Source organism: Marmota monax, unplaced genomic scaffold (genome assembly GCF_021218885.2).
Source record: "Marmota monax isolate L192 unplaced genomic scaffold, Marmota_monax_Labrador192_F-V1.1 WCK01_AAM20220418_F8-fsc00017, whole genome shotgun sequence".
NCBI lineage: Eukaryota > Metazoa > Chordata > Mammalia > Rodentia > Sciuridae > Marmota > Marmota monax.
The window spans coordinates 21,617,536-21,635,549 of NW_026695241.1; the positions used below are offsets into that span (position 1 = coordinate 21,617,536).

Sequence of the window (18,014 nt, forward strand, 5' to 3'; positions counted from 1 at the left end):
AGAAAAAAAGATAATGACGAAATATAGAAATTTATTTTAAAGCTCAAGCTATTCATTATGGAGCTTAACACATAATACTTATGAAAATTTATCAGTGTGCTTTCATAATAATGAAACATTATTATATATCATATAATATATATTACTCTAATAATATTAAATTTCTCCAAAATTTGATAGCCTTATGTTTATGTGTACTAAATATAGACTCAATGATGCCAAGTTTGAGAAACATTGCCTTATTCCTGATCTTCATTTTTAAGATCAGTGGGTAGAACCAAACATGAATCTAGATAGAAAATAAGCATTTAGAAATGGAAATTTTCAAAATTCATTGCACATAAGAATTGAAATACAATGCATAAATATTTATTTCTTCTTGGATTTCATACTATTCAGATTTCCCCTAAGGAAGATATACTTTTTCAGCATAGAGCTAAATGTTATTTTACATACTAAAAGGTGAACATTCTTACTGATTTATAACTGTTGCAATTCTTTTAGATATTTAATTCTTTTGGCCTTAGTTTATCTTTATGATCGGTGTCTGAAGTATTAGAAAGCTAGATAGATATGAGCATTATGTTTGGGTCAGTCTGCTTGGGTTTAAGCCAAATAACCTTGAATAAGTTACTTAAACTTTCTATACCTGTTTCCTTATTTTCAAAATGAGGATTTTAATTGTCCCTGTGTCTCAAAGGTATTAGAATTAAGTGGGAAATACATGCAGAGTGTTTAGTGTATACTTATAGCGAGCACTCAGTAAACTGTACTCTAAGCAAAAGTAGATTTTAGAATTTTTCAACTACCCTTTGAACTTCCCATAACTTTTACTCTTAAGGGTCAAAAAACACACAAGCTAGACACTGACCCTTATCTTTTAATTTTTCTCTTGAACTTTTGTTCCAAGTGTTGCTTCTCAACATTGTGAAATAAAAATTAGAGTTTCTAAAAAGATTAACTCTAGGTTAACTGAAAATATTAAAGAGAGCAAGCACTTTGTTCTATAAACATTTTCATTCATTAATTGAAGTTCTTTAAAAATTATTTCTGTGCTGGGTGTGGTGGCACATGCCTGTAAATCTCAGTGACTCTAAACGAGGAAAATTGCAAGTTTGACGCCAGCCTCTGCAATTTAGTAAAGCCCTCAACAACTTAGACCCTGTCTCAAAATAAAAAATAATAAAAATAATTTTTAAAAGAGCTGAGAAGTGGCTTAGTGGTTAAGCACCCCTGGGTTCAATCCCTGGCACCAAAAATAAATACATGCATACGTACATAAATAGGGCTGGGGATGTAGCTCAGTGGTAAAGTTCTCCTGGGTTCAATCCCCAATACTCCCCCCAAAAATTATTTGTATGATTTTGTTAAAAGCTAATATTACATTCTGATGTTAAGCTTTGCAGTATAAAAGCTATCAACTGATTTTGTCACTAAACTGGAATTTTAAACTTCATTTCTGTGTATTTTTGATTTTGACTTATTTAGAATTTGAAGATTAGTATAGTCTTAAAGAGGATCTGTTTTTTTAAGGATGTACATAAAATGCAGAACTATAGAATTAAGGATAAAGCAGAAAATAAATTAATCCAGTTCAAGAATATATTTTCCTGTAGCTTAAAAAAATGAATAATCTACCCTCTACAAGTCATATATATGAGCTAGAATGATCTCTTGAGAAGTACAAAGTCCATCAATTTCAATTGTATTTAAAGTTTTCTCAATAATGAGAACTTGGGCAGTGCCATTTAAATGTCATTAAACCTCTCAATCAGCCTCATCTTAATAATTCTTTTCAAAGTGGAAATTCTGAAACTTGAGAGAAATTGAAGTGTGAATAATGATGAAATTATTTTAGAGTTTTCACTTGTATTTTCACAAAGGCTTGCTTATTACTCAGTTTTAGCCCTATGAGAGGGAAAATTTTTCAGATGAAATGGCTTTTATTTTCAAAGTTGTAGGAAACAAATATAGCAAAAGAAAATTATTGATTTTTTTTAGGTTTGCTTGTAATAGGAGGGAGTAACTAGAGAAGGTTTTCTTGAATTGAGGTAAAGTCAAGCGGGAAGACTCTTAAACTTTGGAATCAAGATTTTAAATCCTTCTTCTCCCTTACTAGCTAAATATGTGGCATTGGGAAATTATTCGGCATTCTTGAACCTTATTTTCTTTCCTCAGTTTTAAAATCAGGTGATCATACATACCTTTCTGAGTAATTACTGAATGTTTAAAGCACTCAGTTACTGGCACTTTGTAAGTGATCAGTGTTATTTCCTTTTTCCTATGCTCAGGAAATGCCTTTTCCTTCTTTCTCTACTTTTGGTCTCTTATATTAGTTCTGAAGGAGCTAAAAACCAAAATATACAAAATTACTTTTCAAGTTTTAATGCAGGGCTGTTGAATAGGAGTGGTAAGGGGACGGTCTTGCCTTGTTTCATATCTGAGGGGCAAAGCATCTGGTTTCTCACTATTAAGTATGATGCTAGATGTAAATTCAGTTTCAATTTTTTCTATCTTCAAATTCACCAACTCTTTCTTCTGTCATCTCCATTCTCCTATTGAGTGTGTTTTCATTTTAGTGGTTGGACTTACCAGTTTGAATTTTTCCATTTGGTTCTTTTTATATTTTCTCTTTCTTTCCTGAGACTTTCCATTTTTCTTCTGTTTCTAGACTATTAGCTGTTGCATTTTTTAACTGCTTTAAAGTCTTTGTCAGATAATTCAAATAACTGCCAATTGATTTTGGATATTGCATTGTAAGAATTTGGGTCTTCATTAAAATCCTATGGAGGTTTTTGATTTGGTTTGATTTAGTGTGGTAAGGTGTGGTTCCATCATAGAGATGGAATCCAGGCTTTTGTGCATGCTAGGAAAGTGCTCTAACATTGAGCTATACTCCTAGTCCCAAGAATATTCTTATTTTTATTTTAGCAGACAGTCAATCTAGTTAGGTTTCAGGCAGCAAGTTCCAACTTGCTGGACTGCTTGGCTGTGGTTCTGATACAGGTTGCATATTCCTTATCTGAGAGTGCTTGGGACTAGAGGTGTTTTTCAGATTTACATTTTTTTTTTTTTAGGTTTTAGAATATTTGCATGTTTGTAATAAGATATCCTGGGGATAGGACTCAAGTCTTAACATAAAATTCATTTGTGTTTCATTTATACCTCCTACACATGGCCTAAAGTAACTTTATACAATGATTTTAGTGTACCTTGTATTTTGAGTATGACCCATCACCTGAGGCCAGGTGTGGGCTTTACCACTTGTGGTGTTATATCTGCACTCAAAAAATTCCAGATTTGGGAGGATTTCAGATTTGGGATTTAGATAATGCTTAACCTGTATTGATTTACTTTTCAAAGCCTTTATTATAATGTTCTATGTATGTATCACCCATTGACAATGCTGGAACTATGAGGTGGTTTATCCATTGGTTTAGCTCTAAAGTCTCTGGTATGCTTATTAGGAGCAGATTCTTACTTTATAGTTCCAGGATAAATCCAGGAATTCATAAACAAATTGGGATCAGTTTTCCAAGCTTTGTCCTCCCTGTACTCTCCTCAGTATTTTCTGGTTCCTTGAATGTATCCAAGAACCTGATACTTTGGTTCTCTGATTATTCTGCTTTATCCCATGTTCTCATAATTTCACTTCAATCTAGGATCAAATTGAGAGAGATTCATAGTGAGAAAGAGTTGGGGGGGGGTGTATAAAAAGACGTTGTCCTCATCTTCCTATAATCACATACAGTTCCACTAAACAGAAAGGAAGGTGTGGCCCTTGAAGATTTTCATTGTTTTCCTGTTGCTACACTACCATCACCATCACCACTGGACATCCTGGGACCCCTTTACTCTCTCTGAACATAGGAGTTGCCGTTCATGGTCCTCAAGCCAGAACTGGAGTACTTTTCTCAGAGTTCTTTTTGTACCCTATCATTCATATCTGTGTTAATTTTAGGCTGGAGGTGCCAAAGGCAAAAGGGGAAGTAAATGCCTTACCAGTTCAACAGTATCTTGAATTCTGGCATTTTGTGATTCATCTGCTATTATTTACTTTTCAGAAATCTCAAATAGCTGCTCCATGTATTCTGTCCAGATTTTATGGTTTCATCCAATGTGAGGGACCTGGAACCAAACCCTGAATTTCCTTTTAAAAGGGAGCACTTGTAATATTGCCACTATCCCTTCTGCTTTTCTAACCAAGGACCAGTCCCATAATAAGGTATAATCTGAATCATTACTACTTTACATTAAAAAAAAAAAAAAATCATGCTGGGTACAGTGGTGCATGCCTGCAATCCCAGCTACTTGGGAGGCTGGGGGAGGAGTTCACAAGTTTGAGACCAGTCTGTACAACTGAGCAAAACCCTGACTCAACATAAAATAAATAAAAAGGGCTACAGATATAACTCAGTGGTAGAGTACTTTCCTAGCATGCACAAGGCCCTGGGTTTGATCCCCAATACTACCCCCTAATTTTTTTTTTTAAGTTTGCTCTCTATTGCTTCTAGGCTTAAGTGTAGACTCCATATTTTAGGACTCAAATTCCCCAACTAAATGTATCTCATATTCCAGCCAATAGGAATACTTGCTGATATATAATGGCCTATTACATATGTGTAATTTTGTTTATGTATTTCTTTTTATTCTATAATAGTTTCTCAGCCTTCCAATTTCTTCCTTATCAAATTCTACATGTCTTTTAAGCTTAGGTATACCACCTACTTAAAACTTGAATTATCCTCCTTGCTTTTATGCATTTTCCATAACAGAAATTGTGTGATCTCTTTGTCCTTTGAAATATTGTTGGTTTGTTTGTATTTTTTTCATATATATATCTTTGTCTTGGAATAATTTTTATGTATAAAGATATAACTATCTCACACCAGCTATTATGCTTTAGAATCAATGGATTCAGGTAACATTTGATGCCTGTCATATACTGTTTTTTTAGTTGTAGATGGACACAATACCTTTCTTTATTTTTTAAATAATTTTTAAAATATTTTCTAGTTGTTGACATACCTTTATTTTTATTTATTTATATGTGGTGCTGAGGATTGAACCCAGTGCCTCACATGTACTAGGCAAGAACTCTACCACTGAGCTACCCCACTGAGCTCTATCCCAGCTCCACCATATGCTTTTTCACTTACTCTCCTATAACAACTCTTTGAAATAATCATTCTAAGTTCTTCATATGAAGATACTATTGGTAATTAAAATAAGAATATCTTAACTGTGAGTTTCTTAAGTGAGGGAATTTCCCTTGTTTCTACTACCTAATCCCTACCATATAGAAGCTACTCAAAAACATAGCAATAATGTGAACATTTTTTCTTCTTTTTACAGTACCTTGGCCATGTAGAAGTTGACGAGTCAAGAGGAATGCACATTTGTGAAGATGCTGTAAAAAGATTGAAAGCTGTATGTATTTGATGGTTGCTAGTATTGATCTATATATTTTGATCTATATGTCAATATTTTCTTACAATATTGTGCTCAGTAGATGTTAGTGACTCAGTATCCAGTAAGAACAATGTTTCTTTTAATGCAAAAGATGTGGGCATACTAAAAGAGAACATCTCATGCTGTCCCTCCAAAGGTATAAATTATAAAGACCAACCTCTTCAATTTAGGCTAAACTTCACCCCAAATGTACTTTTGATTTATTACAATCCATATGAAACAAGTGATGTAAAGTCTGATAGAAGAATAATACTCTAAAAGCAGAATAAAAATGGTTAAAGTTAACATTTCAACCTGTGATAATTGGGAAATATATTTATTTTAAATCTACTATGACAAACAGCTTTCCAACAGAAAGTAGAAAATAGAAATATCTGTGTTGATGCCTCACAAGGTTTACTTCTGGGATTTCTTCTTCTTGTCCTCAGGCCTACTTCCCAGCTTTCTTATCTACATCCCTCTAACAAAATCTTTTCTACTGCCTTTTGCATAAACTTTAGCACACTTGGAATGGAGAGACCCCTTTCCAGGATAAATGTTTCCTTTGCCTATTAATGCTATAGAATACATCCCAGGCACATGCTTGCGGATTTAGTAAAAGGAGAGAATTGGTTCATGGTTCATAAAGGTTCAGATTAAATTGTTCATATTTTTGATAGGTTTAAGGAACATTCCATAGATTCTGAAAGCCCTCTTCACACCCTTCCTTCTTTCCAATATGTGGCCTTTTCCCACTTGATGTGAAACCTTTTAAGTGTTACTTCTGCATGCCTTTTTCCCAAAACAGCATTAAATACATGTTGCTTTGGGTTTGCTGATATGGTACGCTGTCACAAGTTTGGCTACTAATGACTGCTTTTTTTTTTTTTTCTCAATTTGCTTGATAACTGAAACTTCTCTACTTGTTGATATAATCTATATTTCCTCTTTATCTATAATTTCCTCTATGTAAGATATAGAAATATATAAAATTAAAAAACATCTCAGAGGTAGATTTTATTTTGGAATAAATGTATGAATTTTTTGTAAAAGGAAAAAAGGAAAAAAATATCTTATTGTAGTTACTATACAAAGAACTAAACAATAATAACTCTGTAGACACAAGTATACATATATCTGTCTCCACAAATGTATATATCTTTACCTCAGATTCTGGTCATTTACATTCTTAAATGATTGAAGCCCTTCCTAATTTATCCTCTCTAATTCATCATTAATGTTAAAAGGATTTATGTGTTATGATACATGAAACTATAGATTTGCTGTGTGATTTGAATATATTCCCCAATTAAATATAGATTCAGACAATTTAATTTTCCATTTTCACCAAAACCTATATAAAAGAGAAATGAAAATTCAATTTTCTTGTTTACAAAATAATTCTTAGTTGATGAGTTTACATAAGAACATTTGAAAAAATAATACAGATACTTACATTTCTTAAATAATGTAACATTGTATTACTAATGACTAAAAACAGTAAACCAATAAACCAAGTAGACCTGAATCAAACAACAAATAGGTATTAAAATCTTATAACTTACATAACTTAGGGTTAAAAAGCCACTGTGAAATGAGCGTTTAGAAAATCTTTTAATTCAGATTATGACTTCATGATCATTATCTAATAAAACACTAAAGATGATTTAAGTTTGTCCAGAAGATATTAAGTTGTTAATGAGCAGTCAGTCCTCTTAGCTGTCTAGTTTTATGGGTGCTTTGGGGTGTTCTTTTTCATTTTTGTGGTATTTGGGATCAAACCCAGGGCCTTGCACATGCCAAGCAAGGGATCTACCACTAAGCTATACTCCAACCACTGTCTAGTTTTTGTTTTAACTTCTTTTAATTAGAAACATCTCTGTCATATAGGCAATATGTTTATTATACAAAATACAAATGAACCTAAAAATGCATAAGTAAAAAATTTGTTAGTTCCAGAGATAGCCAGTATTTAACCATCCAGTTTTAAAACTTTTTTTTTTTTTTTAAGTATTGAGGACTGAACCTGGGGGCACTGTACCACTTAAATACATTCCCAGCCCTTTTTATTTTATTTTTTGAGACAGGGTCTCACTAAGTAACCTGGACAGGCCTCAAACTTGCAGATCCTCCTACTTTACCCTCTCAAATTGCTGGGTGGGATTACAGGTTTGCGGGATCACAGGCTTGTGCCATTGCACCAGGCTAAAACTATTTTTTCAGTTGAGTGGATTTTTTTGTTACCTTTTTATTTTTTTAAACCAAGAACATTATCAACTGCATGCATGTTTATTTGAGGCATTGGTTTATTTAGATTCAATTTAATGAGTTTATAGTCACCAGAAATGGGAACTAAATTGCCATTTTAAGAATTATACATATGTCTAGAACAATTTCTGACACATAGTAGCTACTCAAAAAATATTTATGGAATGAATATACGTAAAACAATCCAATCCTCAATATGTGGTAAAATTGAATCTTATAGTAATTATTATAATCTCATTTTATGTTTAATATTTTAAAGCTTAAAGTTAAAATATCATTTTGCATATCTCTAAATCCTTATTTCCCTGTGGTCTTTCTTGACTGAAAGGAAGTTTTATATATATTGATGATGGCTCTTCTGGGCGTACTTAAACTTTTGAACTTCAAGGAAAAATTGACCACTTCTGAACTTTTCATCAAAAAGTTATTTTAGGGCTAGGGATGAAACTTATGGTAGAGTGCTTGCCTAGCATGCTCAAGGCCCTGGGTTTTCCATCCCCAACACTGCAAAAAAAAAACATAAAATTAAATTAAAAATTATTTTAAAAATTGCTAGGTGCCGAGCAGAGTAGCGCACACCTATAATCAGTGGTTCAGGAGGCTGAGTCAGGAAGATCAAAAATTTAAAGCCAGCCTCAGCAACAGTGAGGCACTAAGCAATTCAGTGAGACTCTAAATAAAAATACAAAATAGGGCTGGGAATGTGGCTTAGTGGTTGAGTGCCCCTGAATTCAATACTCAATATCCAAAAGAAAACCAAAAAATCCCAAATTGCTAGGCAAACCCTATCCAGGAGATTTGAAGCAATTATATATAGTTCTGAAATGGCAAACATGTTATTTTTTAAAAGGAGATTGAAATTTTTGGAAAACTGAGGTATACCTCTTGTTTATTATGCTCAATGAAACTTCCCCTTCCTATGAGTATTCTTTCTAGTACTATACTAAGAATTTTGAGACTAAGAATCAGAGACCTTCAATATGTTCTTCTCAGATCATACTAGTGCACATATATTTATGATTTTTGTTTACTACCTAGCAGTATCTAGGTGCCCTTTTCTCCCAGGAACACACATTCTTCTAACAAACATCCACTGGGAACCTACAACCTGCTTTGCCAGATGCTTATATTGTGCTGAATGCTATGTCTCTAGAGTTTTTTTTGCTCACTTTTTTAAAAAATAAATCATAAAGCTTCCTCTTAATTTCAAATAAATGGAAATAAAATGTCTTTGGAATTAATTTGAATATCAAAGTTTTAGAATTTAAAGAATTATATAGCTCACATATAACACTTAAGTAGCAAAACAAACAAACCTATCATGTGATTGATCTTTAAACTAAAAACTTAACATTTTTAATTTTTTTTTAACTTGGGGAGAATTGAAGGAGAAGATAATTTGCAACTGTAGTTATATGTGTGGGTTTTTCCCCAAAGTAGTCCCTTACAATTTTGAATTATTTCAACTTCAATGGGAAGTCATCTGTGTATTTGATATTCTTAAATGAAAAAAAATTCCATCATTAAACAAAATAGTTTTTAAATATGCTTCTCAGAAAATATATATGTCTAAAATATATTATACTTTTTATGCATAAAGTTAGTTATTTTCAACTCATTTACTTTGTGATGTAATTTCACTAATTAGTTACTATAGAACTTAGGTTATACAGGATAAATGAAAGAAATGGTTGTTGCCCATTTTTGTGGCTTTTATGGTCACAGGGTGAGGAGTATTGACATTTATCAACCAGATTTATAAATATTGTGTCAGGCCTTTTATTATCTTGCTTTACTCTAGTTTAATATGCCCTTCATTTTAAAAGGTCATTTCTTCCCCATTGACTCTTAAATGTTTCTCCCTGTCTGTCTTGGTTTTAGACTAGTTTCTTTATAATACTACCAGTTTCTAATATGTTGGGTTTTTTTATTCACTATTTGATATATTTGTTTTAATATATGTTCTTGTTTTAGCAGGTAAAAGAATCATAACTTAATTTTTTTAAAGAACATTAATATTCTCTAATAACTGTCTTTTATGCATTTTTGCACGTTAACTTTCTTCATTAACATCTGGGGTCTTTTATAAGAAATGTAAAGCACCATACTTAACAAGAGACTTTTCTAGGAACTAAATTAAATATTAACAATCTCCTTCCCTTACCTCCTGCTTCTCAAAAATGGTGAATCTTTGAACTTTGGCTGCATCCTTAAAAACTGATGGATACTCATAGTCTTAACAAAACTAGAGTCACCAAATTTGTCAGCAGAAATAGTCTTATTGTGATAACTGTCCTAATTATATTATTTACCAGCACAAGTTCAAAATATTTTGTAGAATTATTCGATGCTGTTTGTGACTTTCAAAACTTAGGAGAAAAACAACCTTTATAATGTTTTGAGAGCATTGAATGAATTCATAAATTATCTGAGAACAGTTGTCTTTTCCTAGACGTTTATCCACTAATAAAAATTTACGATTATAAAAAGTAAAGACTTTAAGTATAGTTCAATCCCAGTAAAGTTAAGCCAGATTGGGTGAATTAGAACTCAAATACAATGCACAAATTCTTCAGAATTTAATTAATGGCCAGTTTTTATAAATGGTGCTTAAAAATTGGTGACAGAACCATAGATAGCTATGCCTCTCTTATCCAGATAGTTTCATACTTATAAATGCCAATAAAAGTTTATTTCAAAACAACAGCATTTAGAAGGAAGCAAAATGCTTCCTTAAATTTTGTTTGTGGCCCACAGACACGGATAGGTTCTGAGATATGTTTTCTCAGCTCCGAGGCAGACATTAGCCTGTGTTCTTTATAGGTGATTTTTTAAAAATCTGGAACAAATACATCTGTTATTTCCCCATGTGTGTTATGGAATTGATCAATACACACACAGAGATTGATACTAGTACATAAGTAAATGAAAGCCAGTGATTAAGAGTCCCTTAAGTAGATTAGAGGCTTCTCTAGGTGACTTCTTAAACTCAGTAAGAAAAAGTGTGACAAGTATTATTGATGCATACTCGTGCTTTATGTTTTGCTTTGTTTTTTTTCCTTCGGTGCCGAGGATCAAACCCAGGGGCTCACCACTTGCGAGGCAAGTTCTTTATATTGAGTTACCTCCCCAACCCCTACAGTGCTTTTTTAAATCTCTTATGTATATATGTGTAGCCCCAGGGTCAGGCAGGCATGGGCCCTCTTTCCTTCCTTACACTGTTCAGTATATTCCACATACATGTATTCAGCTCAGCAAAGAATATAGTTGGCCCACTGCAATTGCATTCCCAGCCCTGTTGTACTTTTATATGTGATTATGTGGTTTCATTTTTAATTGATGATTTCCACATAGTTGACCATAGTTAACCACTTATTTTATTTCAATAAATGGGGTCTTGGGGACTGGGGTTGTGGCTCAGTGACAGAGAGCTTGGGTTCGACCCTCAGCACCACATAGAAATAAATAAACAAAATTTTATTATCTTGCTTATAATAAAAGCGAAAATCATACCAAACCAGTATGTCCTGATCTTTTTCTCTGCTGCCAAATTTGGATAGTCTCTGTTTAACAAGTAAATAGAGATTACTAAATTAACTAGTTGCTCTGCATGTCTACACATTCTCCTTTCTTCTCTTTCTGTGGATTCTTAGGCCATACAATGTGTTTCCTGCATTTTCATGCACCCTTCCCTTTCCCCTGTCACTCCTGGTATGGATAACTCTTTAAAACTCTCACTCCCTTCCTTTCTCCCACTTTGCCCTTTTCCTGACTTCTGTATGTGCTTATTGATGTAAAACCCTAGGACATTTAGCCCATACAATAATAGCAATCGACTTGTCCCCCTGTTCCTCCAGGAAAGGAAGTTCTTCAAAGGCTTCTTTGGAAAAGTAAGTTTGATGCCACATTCATGCTTGCTTTATAAGGAGTTACACCCCTAGTATAGCACTGACATATTAAAAGAAGTATAGCTTTGCTGTCTTTTAAAACTATGTATAGAAATTAATGAATGAGATAGTTCCTGTTGATATGTGATATTTCCTGTGTCTTTTGATACTAAATCTGGTGATTTCTAGGGAAGTCCAAGAAATGAATTGAGTAAATTAACAAATGATTATCACTTCAGCACTAGGTATTAAAATAAATTTCATTTGATCTTACAAAACTCTGTTTATATTAGGGCATTAGTCACATTTTTAACAGGCAGATTTTATATAGTGCCTAATATTGACAAAGAAAGGGGGAGAAATATTCAAGTGAAAATTTGAAGTACCCCAAATTTTACATTTGACATTGTTATTTTTTCAAACTAAATTAATTTTTAGTGACTAAGTAAAAGTACCTTTATCTTTAGGGATCCTACTATGATTTTTAATCTGGGCTGCTAATATAAGAAAATCAGGCAGGGCAGTAGTGGTGCACATCTGTAATTCCATCAATTTAGGAGATTGAGGCAAGAGGATCTCAAGTTTGATGCGAGCTTCAACAACTTAGCTTAGTAATAGCCTATCTCAAAAAATAAAAAGGGCTGAGAATGTAGCTCAGTGGTAGAGTGCCCCTGAGTACAATCCCTACTGTTGCCAAAACAAAGTCTTAATTATTAGTCTACCAAATGTTTGTTATGTGGAAGGTACTTAATGTAGATATTTTCCTGGAAATGATTGTTTAATGTTCAGATTAAGAATACAGGGCTAATGATGTAACTCAGTTGTAAAGTTCTTACAAAGCATGTACAAGCCCCTGGGTACCACAAAAACAAAACAAAAAAGAATACACAGGGTGGCAGTATACAAATAGGTAAATATATTTTTAATATTTTTGTATCTAAGTTTATCTTTAAGAGTTTTTTTTTTTAATGTTTTGTTTTGTTGTTGTACTGGGAATTGAACCCAGAAGCACTCTACCTACCTCTGAGCTATATTCCCAGATATTGTTCAGTGGTAGAGATCTTGCCTAGCATACATGAGACTATGAGTTTGATGATTCCCCAACACTGCAAATCTGTGTTTGTTTAATATGTAGGATTTATATCTATAAATAGACTTGTGCAGACATTTATAGCATTATAAATTGGCATTATACCTATTGGGAAATTTTATAATTGTTAAGGAAATTTTTTGTGTAATATTTATTCTTTCCTAAATAGAATTTTTAAAAGCAATTCCACATCATCACAATTATCATACAATTTCAGTTATCTTCCTAGAGATCTGTTTTATCTACTGTAGTTAAAACAGCCGTGTCTAGGTAGTAGAAAGTATTGCTGAATAGAAAAGCAATGTTAATAGTACATATTTTTAAAAAGTTATAACATAGAATTAGGTAACAAAGATATCCCTCATTTCAAAATCATTCCCAAGGTGGACAGTCATTACTGTATATAATGGGGCTATGGTGTACCTATTTTGTGGCTGTTCTTGTTAGCTGTTTTTTTTTTTCTTTTAATATTTTTTAGTTATAGTGAACACAATACCTTTAAATTATTTATTTATTTATTTATATGTGGTACTAGGATCAAACCCAGGGCCTCACATGTGCTAGACGAGCACTCTACCACTGAGCCACAACCCCAGCCCCTTGTTAGCTGTTTTCACTGCATTTTTGTCACATGTTGAATTTATGTAATATAAGAGAAAATTATGAATCATCTCATTTAATCAATTTAACCTTAAAGTTAATATTCAGTTGAGGTTTACAGAGATCAAGTTACCTGCCTGAGTTCACAGATCCAATAAATAGTTGAAGATCAAATTTGAACCCAGATAATCTGACTTCAGAGCCCATCTCTTAAACCACTATGCTATACAATTACTCTATTTTCATATTATTTACAAGGAAATTTAAAAGATATCAGTAAATGAAGAGCTTCCTAGAAACTCACTATTACTTTCCAACTTTCTTTTTAAAGGGGAATAATTTAACTTTGTATTTTATCTCTAGTTAATTTACCTTTTTAGTAAAGATTTGAAGAATCATCTTTGCAACTCTGATTGCCCGCACTCCTATTTTCAAGTGTGTATTTTCCCTTTATAATAAATCTTTTGCTCTACCATTCTTTAAAAAAAGAAAATAATCTTTTTTAGTGGTTCAAACTAACATTTTTGAAATTTGGATATATTTATTTATTTAGTAATTTTTTTTAATTTTTTTTATTGGTTCAAAACATTACAAAGCTCTTGACATATCATATTTCATACATTTGATTCAAGTGGGTTATGAACTCCCATTTTTACCCTGTATACAGATTGCAGAATCACATCGGTTACACTTCCACGTTTTTACATATTACCATACTAGTGACTGTTGTATTCTGCTATCTTTCCTATCCTCTACTATCCCCCCTCCCCTCCCCTCCCCTCCCATCTTCTCTCTCTACCCCATCTATTGTAATTCATTGAAAATTGGATGTATTTAAATCCCAGGAGTGAGATTGACTTCCACAGGATTTCCTTCAAAGATGCTAAGTGGTCCCATAATGGCATCCCTGAACAAATGTGACTATCAATTATTTTCTTAAGTTATTAGGGGAAAAATTATTTTTATGTCAGGGCAGTTTTATTCTAATATACAGTTTTGAAAATTATAGTAAGTCAAAAGTTTTATTCAAAGAGTTTGGAAAAAGAAGTGGAAAAAAGCATTACTCATATATGTTTTCACCAGAAATGTGCTTTGTTACTGTTTTGGGGGACAGGTTGCTGGGTTTTGTTTTATTTTGTTTTCTCTCAGTGCTGGGGATAGAATCCAGGACTACATGCATGCTAGGCAAGATTCTTCTCCTGAGTTATACTCCCAGCCCGGGAATGCACTTTTCTTTCTAATTTTTTTATTTGTACATATTAGTGGGATTTGTAGTTACATATTCATATGTGTGTACAACCTAATTTGGTAAATTACATTCTCCTATTACAAATGTGCTTACAAATGCAAAAATTTAATTTGGAGATTTAAATCTTCCATCATTCAGTTCATCCCCATAGTAGTCTGCAAGAAATAGGCTGATGAAGAGACCTGATTTGTTGAGTATGCCAGATCAACAATGATTTGAGGAAAGCCAAAAATGAAGAATCTTCATAGAATACAATATATGCTAGGGAGGTTTTTTTATTTTTTATTTTTTAGTTGTAGATGGACCCAATACCTTTATTTTATTTATTTATCTTCTTTTGTGGTGCTGAGGATCAAATCCAGTGCCTCACACATGCTAGGCAAGTGCTCTACCACTGAGCCACAACCCCGGCCCACTAGAGAGTTTTTTTTTTTTTTTATAATTTTAATATTTATTTTTTAGTTTTCGGTGGACACAACATTTTTATTTATATGTGGTGCTGAGGATCGAACCCGGGCCGCACGCATGCCATGCGAGCGCGCTACCGCTTGAGCCACATTCCCAGCCCCCACTAGGGAGTTTTGATCCAGTATAGTTCCTCATAAATTTTAAAACTTTGACTTTGAATCTCTGTGTTTTGATGGTCCAGGAATGGTCCAGTAATGAAGAAATGTAATGTTTCCCCTAAACACTTTTACATAAAAGTAGGTAAATGGAAGAACTGTTCGCCCTGATAGCTAAGAGAACTACTTTCTCTTTTCCCCAAGTTACCTTCTCCTGGACCTGACCACTGTCCCTTCCCTATTGCTGCATTATCCACTGATAGGAGCAGAACCTCCAGAAACTTTAGCAAGAGTGGAGCAAATAAATCTGGTCTGTGGCTGGGGCTCAGCAGTAGTGCACTGGCTGGGCATGTGTGAGGCACTGGGTTTGATTCTCAGCAACACGAATAAGTAAATAAAATAAAAGTCTATCAACAACTAAAAAATACATGTTAAAGGGCTGGGGTAGTGGCTCAGCTATAGAGTGCTCGCCTAGCACATGGGAGGCCCTGGGTTTGATCCTCAGCACCACATAAAAATGAATAAATAAATAAAGATATTGTTTCCATCTACAACTAAAAAATAAACAAATATTATAGATATATATATATATATATTTATTTATTTATTTATTTTAATCTGGTCTGTTACAGACTGTATTATCAACATCTTTTTTAAAAAAAGTAATGAGGACCTGAGATAAACTTTTTCCAAACTAACTACATGAAATTGCTCATTGCCTTAGGAAATCAAGTAATGTGCACAAGTCTTAAATGAATTTGTACATAATAATCTCTAAAGAGTTGCACATTTTATTAGTGTAGTTGGCCATACTAAGCAAATACTTCTTTACTAGGTAATTACATGGCACCTAACATTTAAATAGGATTCTACAATTTTAATGTATTTGAGAAACTCCATGAGCATAATCTATAATCCCATTTTATGAGGCAACTGACAACAAAGAGAATAGTGTTCTTTGGTTGCTCTTGTTAAGATTTTTTTTTATTTTAAAGCCACTTATTTATATATCAGTTTTTATAATTCATAATATGCTCCAACCTACTTTCTAATTTGCTACTTACAACTCAGCGAATTAGTAAATGACATTGCAGTTTACAAATAAATGAACAGAAGCTCAAGACTATGTCTCAGCTAGTACTAAATGGCAGCACCTACACTGAAACCAAGATTTTCTGAAACTTGGTACAGAGTTCTCTCGCCTACCCCATGTTGATGTTCTCTCATTGTGAAGTATTGGTCTCTGCTTTCCTAGGATATTCTTAATTAGGATGAATGGTGAAGTATCTAATGAGAGGACACTAGACAACTCAAGGGCCGGAATACTTACACAAATGTGGATTGTATGGCCTGGACAGGGTTCATAAACTTGAAATTTGTTGCAAATATTTTAAACATGGAGAGTTTTTATATGAAAAATGAAGCTCTCATGGGACTGGGGCTGTAGGTCAGGGTAGAGTGCTTGCCTAGCACGAGACAGACAATGGTTCGATCCTCAGCACCACATAAAAATAAACAATGAGGGTATTATCTCCATCTACAACTAAAAAAAAAAAAAAGTTTTTTAAAAAAATGAGCCTCTCTTAAGAATTAGAAAATCTGACAAAATCTCATGCTTTCCATGTGGCAGTAGTGCCCTTGGATTGCCTATTCATCACAGTCCCTGAACTCATCCTACACTCACCCTGCCTCTCATTTTGTTACCTGCCTTTAACCCTGTAGGCATTTGAGTTGTGAAATCCTCCCTAAGCTATTATGTCATTTACTTCTAACTATATAAAAATCACTAAAAGAATTAGAATATTTTTTCTAGCAGATCCTCTTAACATATTGTTAAATATACTTTTTAAAGTTTTTATCTTTTTGTAATTGTTAAATAGTGCCATTAAAAATGGTTATGTTTTAAAGAATGCTTGATTGAAAAGAAATGCATGATTATGTTGTTTTTTTTTTCACCTAATTCTTGAGAATAAAACATTTTATGGTACTTTGGATCATATTTGCATTCTATTTTAGATTTTTTTCTTCTATGAGAAATTATGCTTAATGCTTATCCTCCTTAATCATCCTTTTATTTAAAGTGGAGAAATATCTACCTTTTTTCTTCCTTCTTGTTTTTTAAATTATCATGTTCTTTCTTGTGTAGATTTTACCTCCTCTTATATTTTATTGGATGGATCTTTTAGGATTTAGTTTATTTTTCCTCTGGAAGTGCCTTATGATAAATTCCTAGGAGGGTGAAAACAAAACAAAAGATAAGAGTCATCAGAAGATAGTTTCATTTTTTTTTCCCATGCCATGATCAACTGGTATTGTTAAAGGTTTTTCACTGACCTTTTCTAGACTAGAAAGAAAAAAATCATTAGCCTTCAGAGTTATCTTTTTTCACTGTGTTCATGACAACCCAGTAGTTCTAGAGCCTCAAGTCATAGTATTTAAAACCTGCTAGGGGTTGCATTATCCATTACAAAGATGAACAAGACAGTCTCTCTTAACCCAACTACTCTCTTGTTTTTAGATGACTATTTCATGCCTCCTCTTTTTCCTTAAACCTCTAGAATTTCTTACTCTATTCTATTTTCAACTTGCTTCATACTTCACTGAGAAAATAAAACCAATCTGAAGAAGACTTTCACAAAAGCCAACTTCCACATCCACTCACCTATCTGTATCCGTACTCATATATTCTCTTTCCCTTCTATTCAAGGGATGAACTACCTCTGTCCTGAGGCCGACTTTCCACTACATTTTTATTATTTATGCTCTTATTCTAACAATGCAACCGGCTTTCTCCTCTATAATCAGTTTTCTTTATTTCATGGATCATTATAAAAAGAAACCATCTTTTTTTAAAAAAAAAAAAAAGTTTCTTCTTGGTACACTTCAGTTCCTGCTGTCCTTCTTTT

The 18,014-nt window shown here is 33.1% G+C and overlaps 1 protein-coding gene across 13 annotated transcripts in view; it reads left to right on the forward strand.

Annotated features, from left to right (window-relative positions):
* Numb (NUMB endocytic adaptor protein) overlaps positions 1–18,014 on the forward strand; it is a 172,363-nt gene that overhangs the window by 120,556 nt on the left and 33,793 nt on the right. For 10 of the 13 annotated variants that reach the window (XM_046440947.2, XM_058577691.1, XM_058577698.1 and 7 more), the window contains 2 exons: positions 5,356–5,430; positions 11,577–11,609. In XM_046440947.2, coding sequence (XP_046296903.1) covers positions 5,356–5,430; positions 11,577–11,609 — 108 coding nt within the window. The remainder of the gene's footprint in view (positions 1–5,355; positions 5,431–11,576; positions 11,610–18,014) is intronic. The other 3 variants (XM_058577696.1, XM_058577699.1, XM_058577697.1) reach the window with 1 other exon arrangement.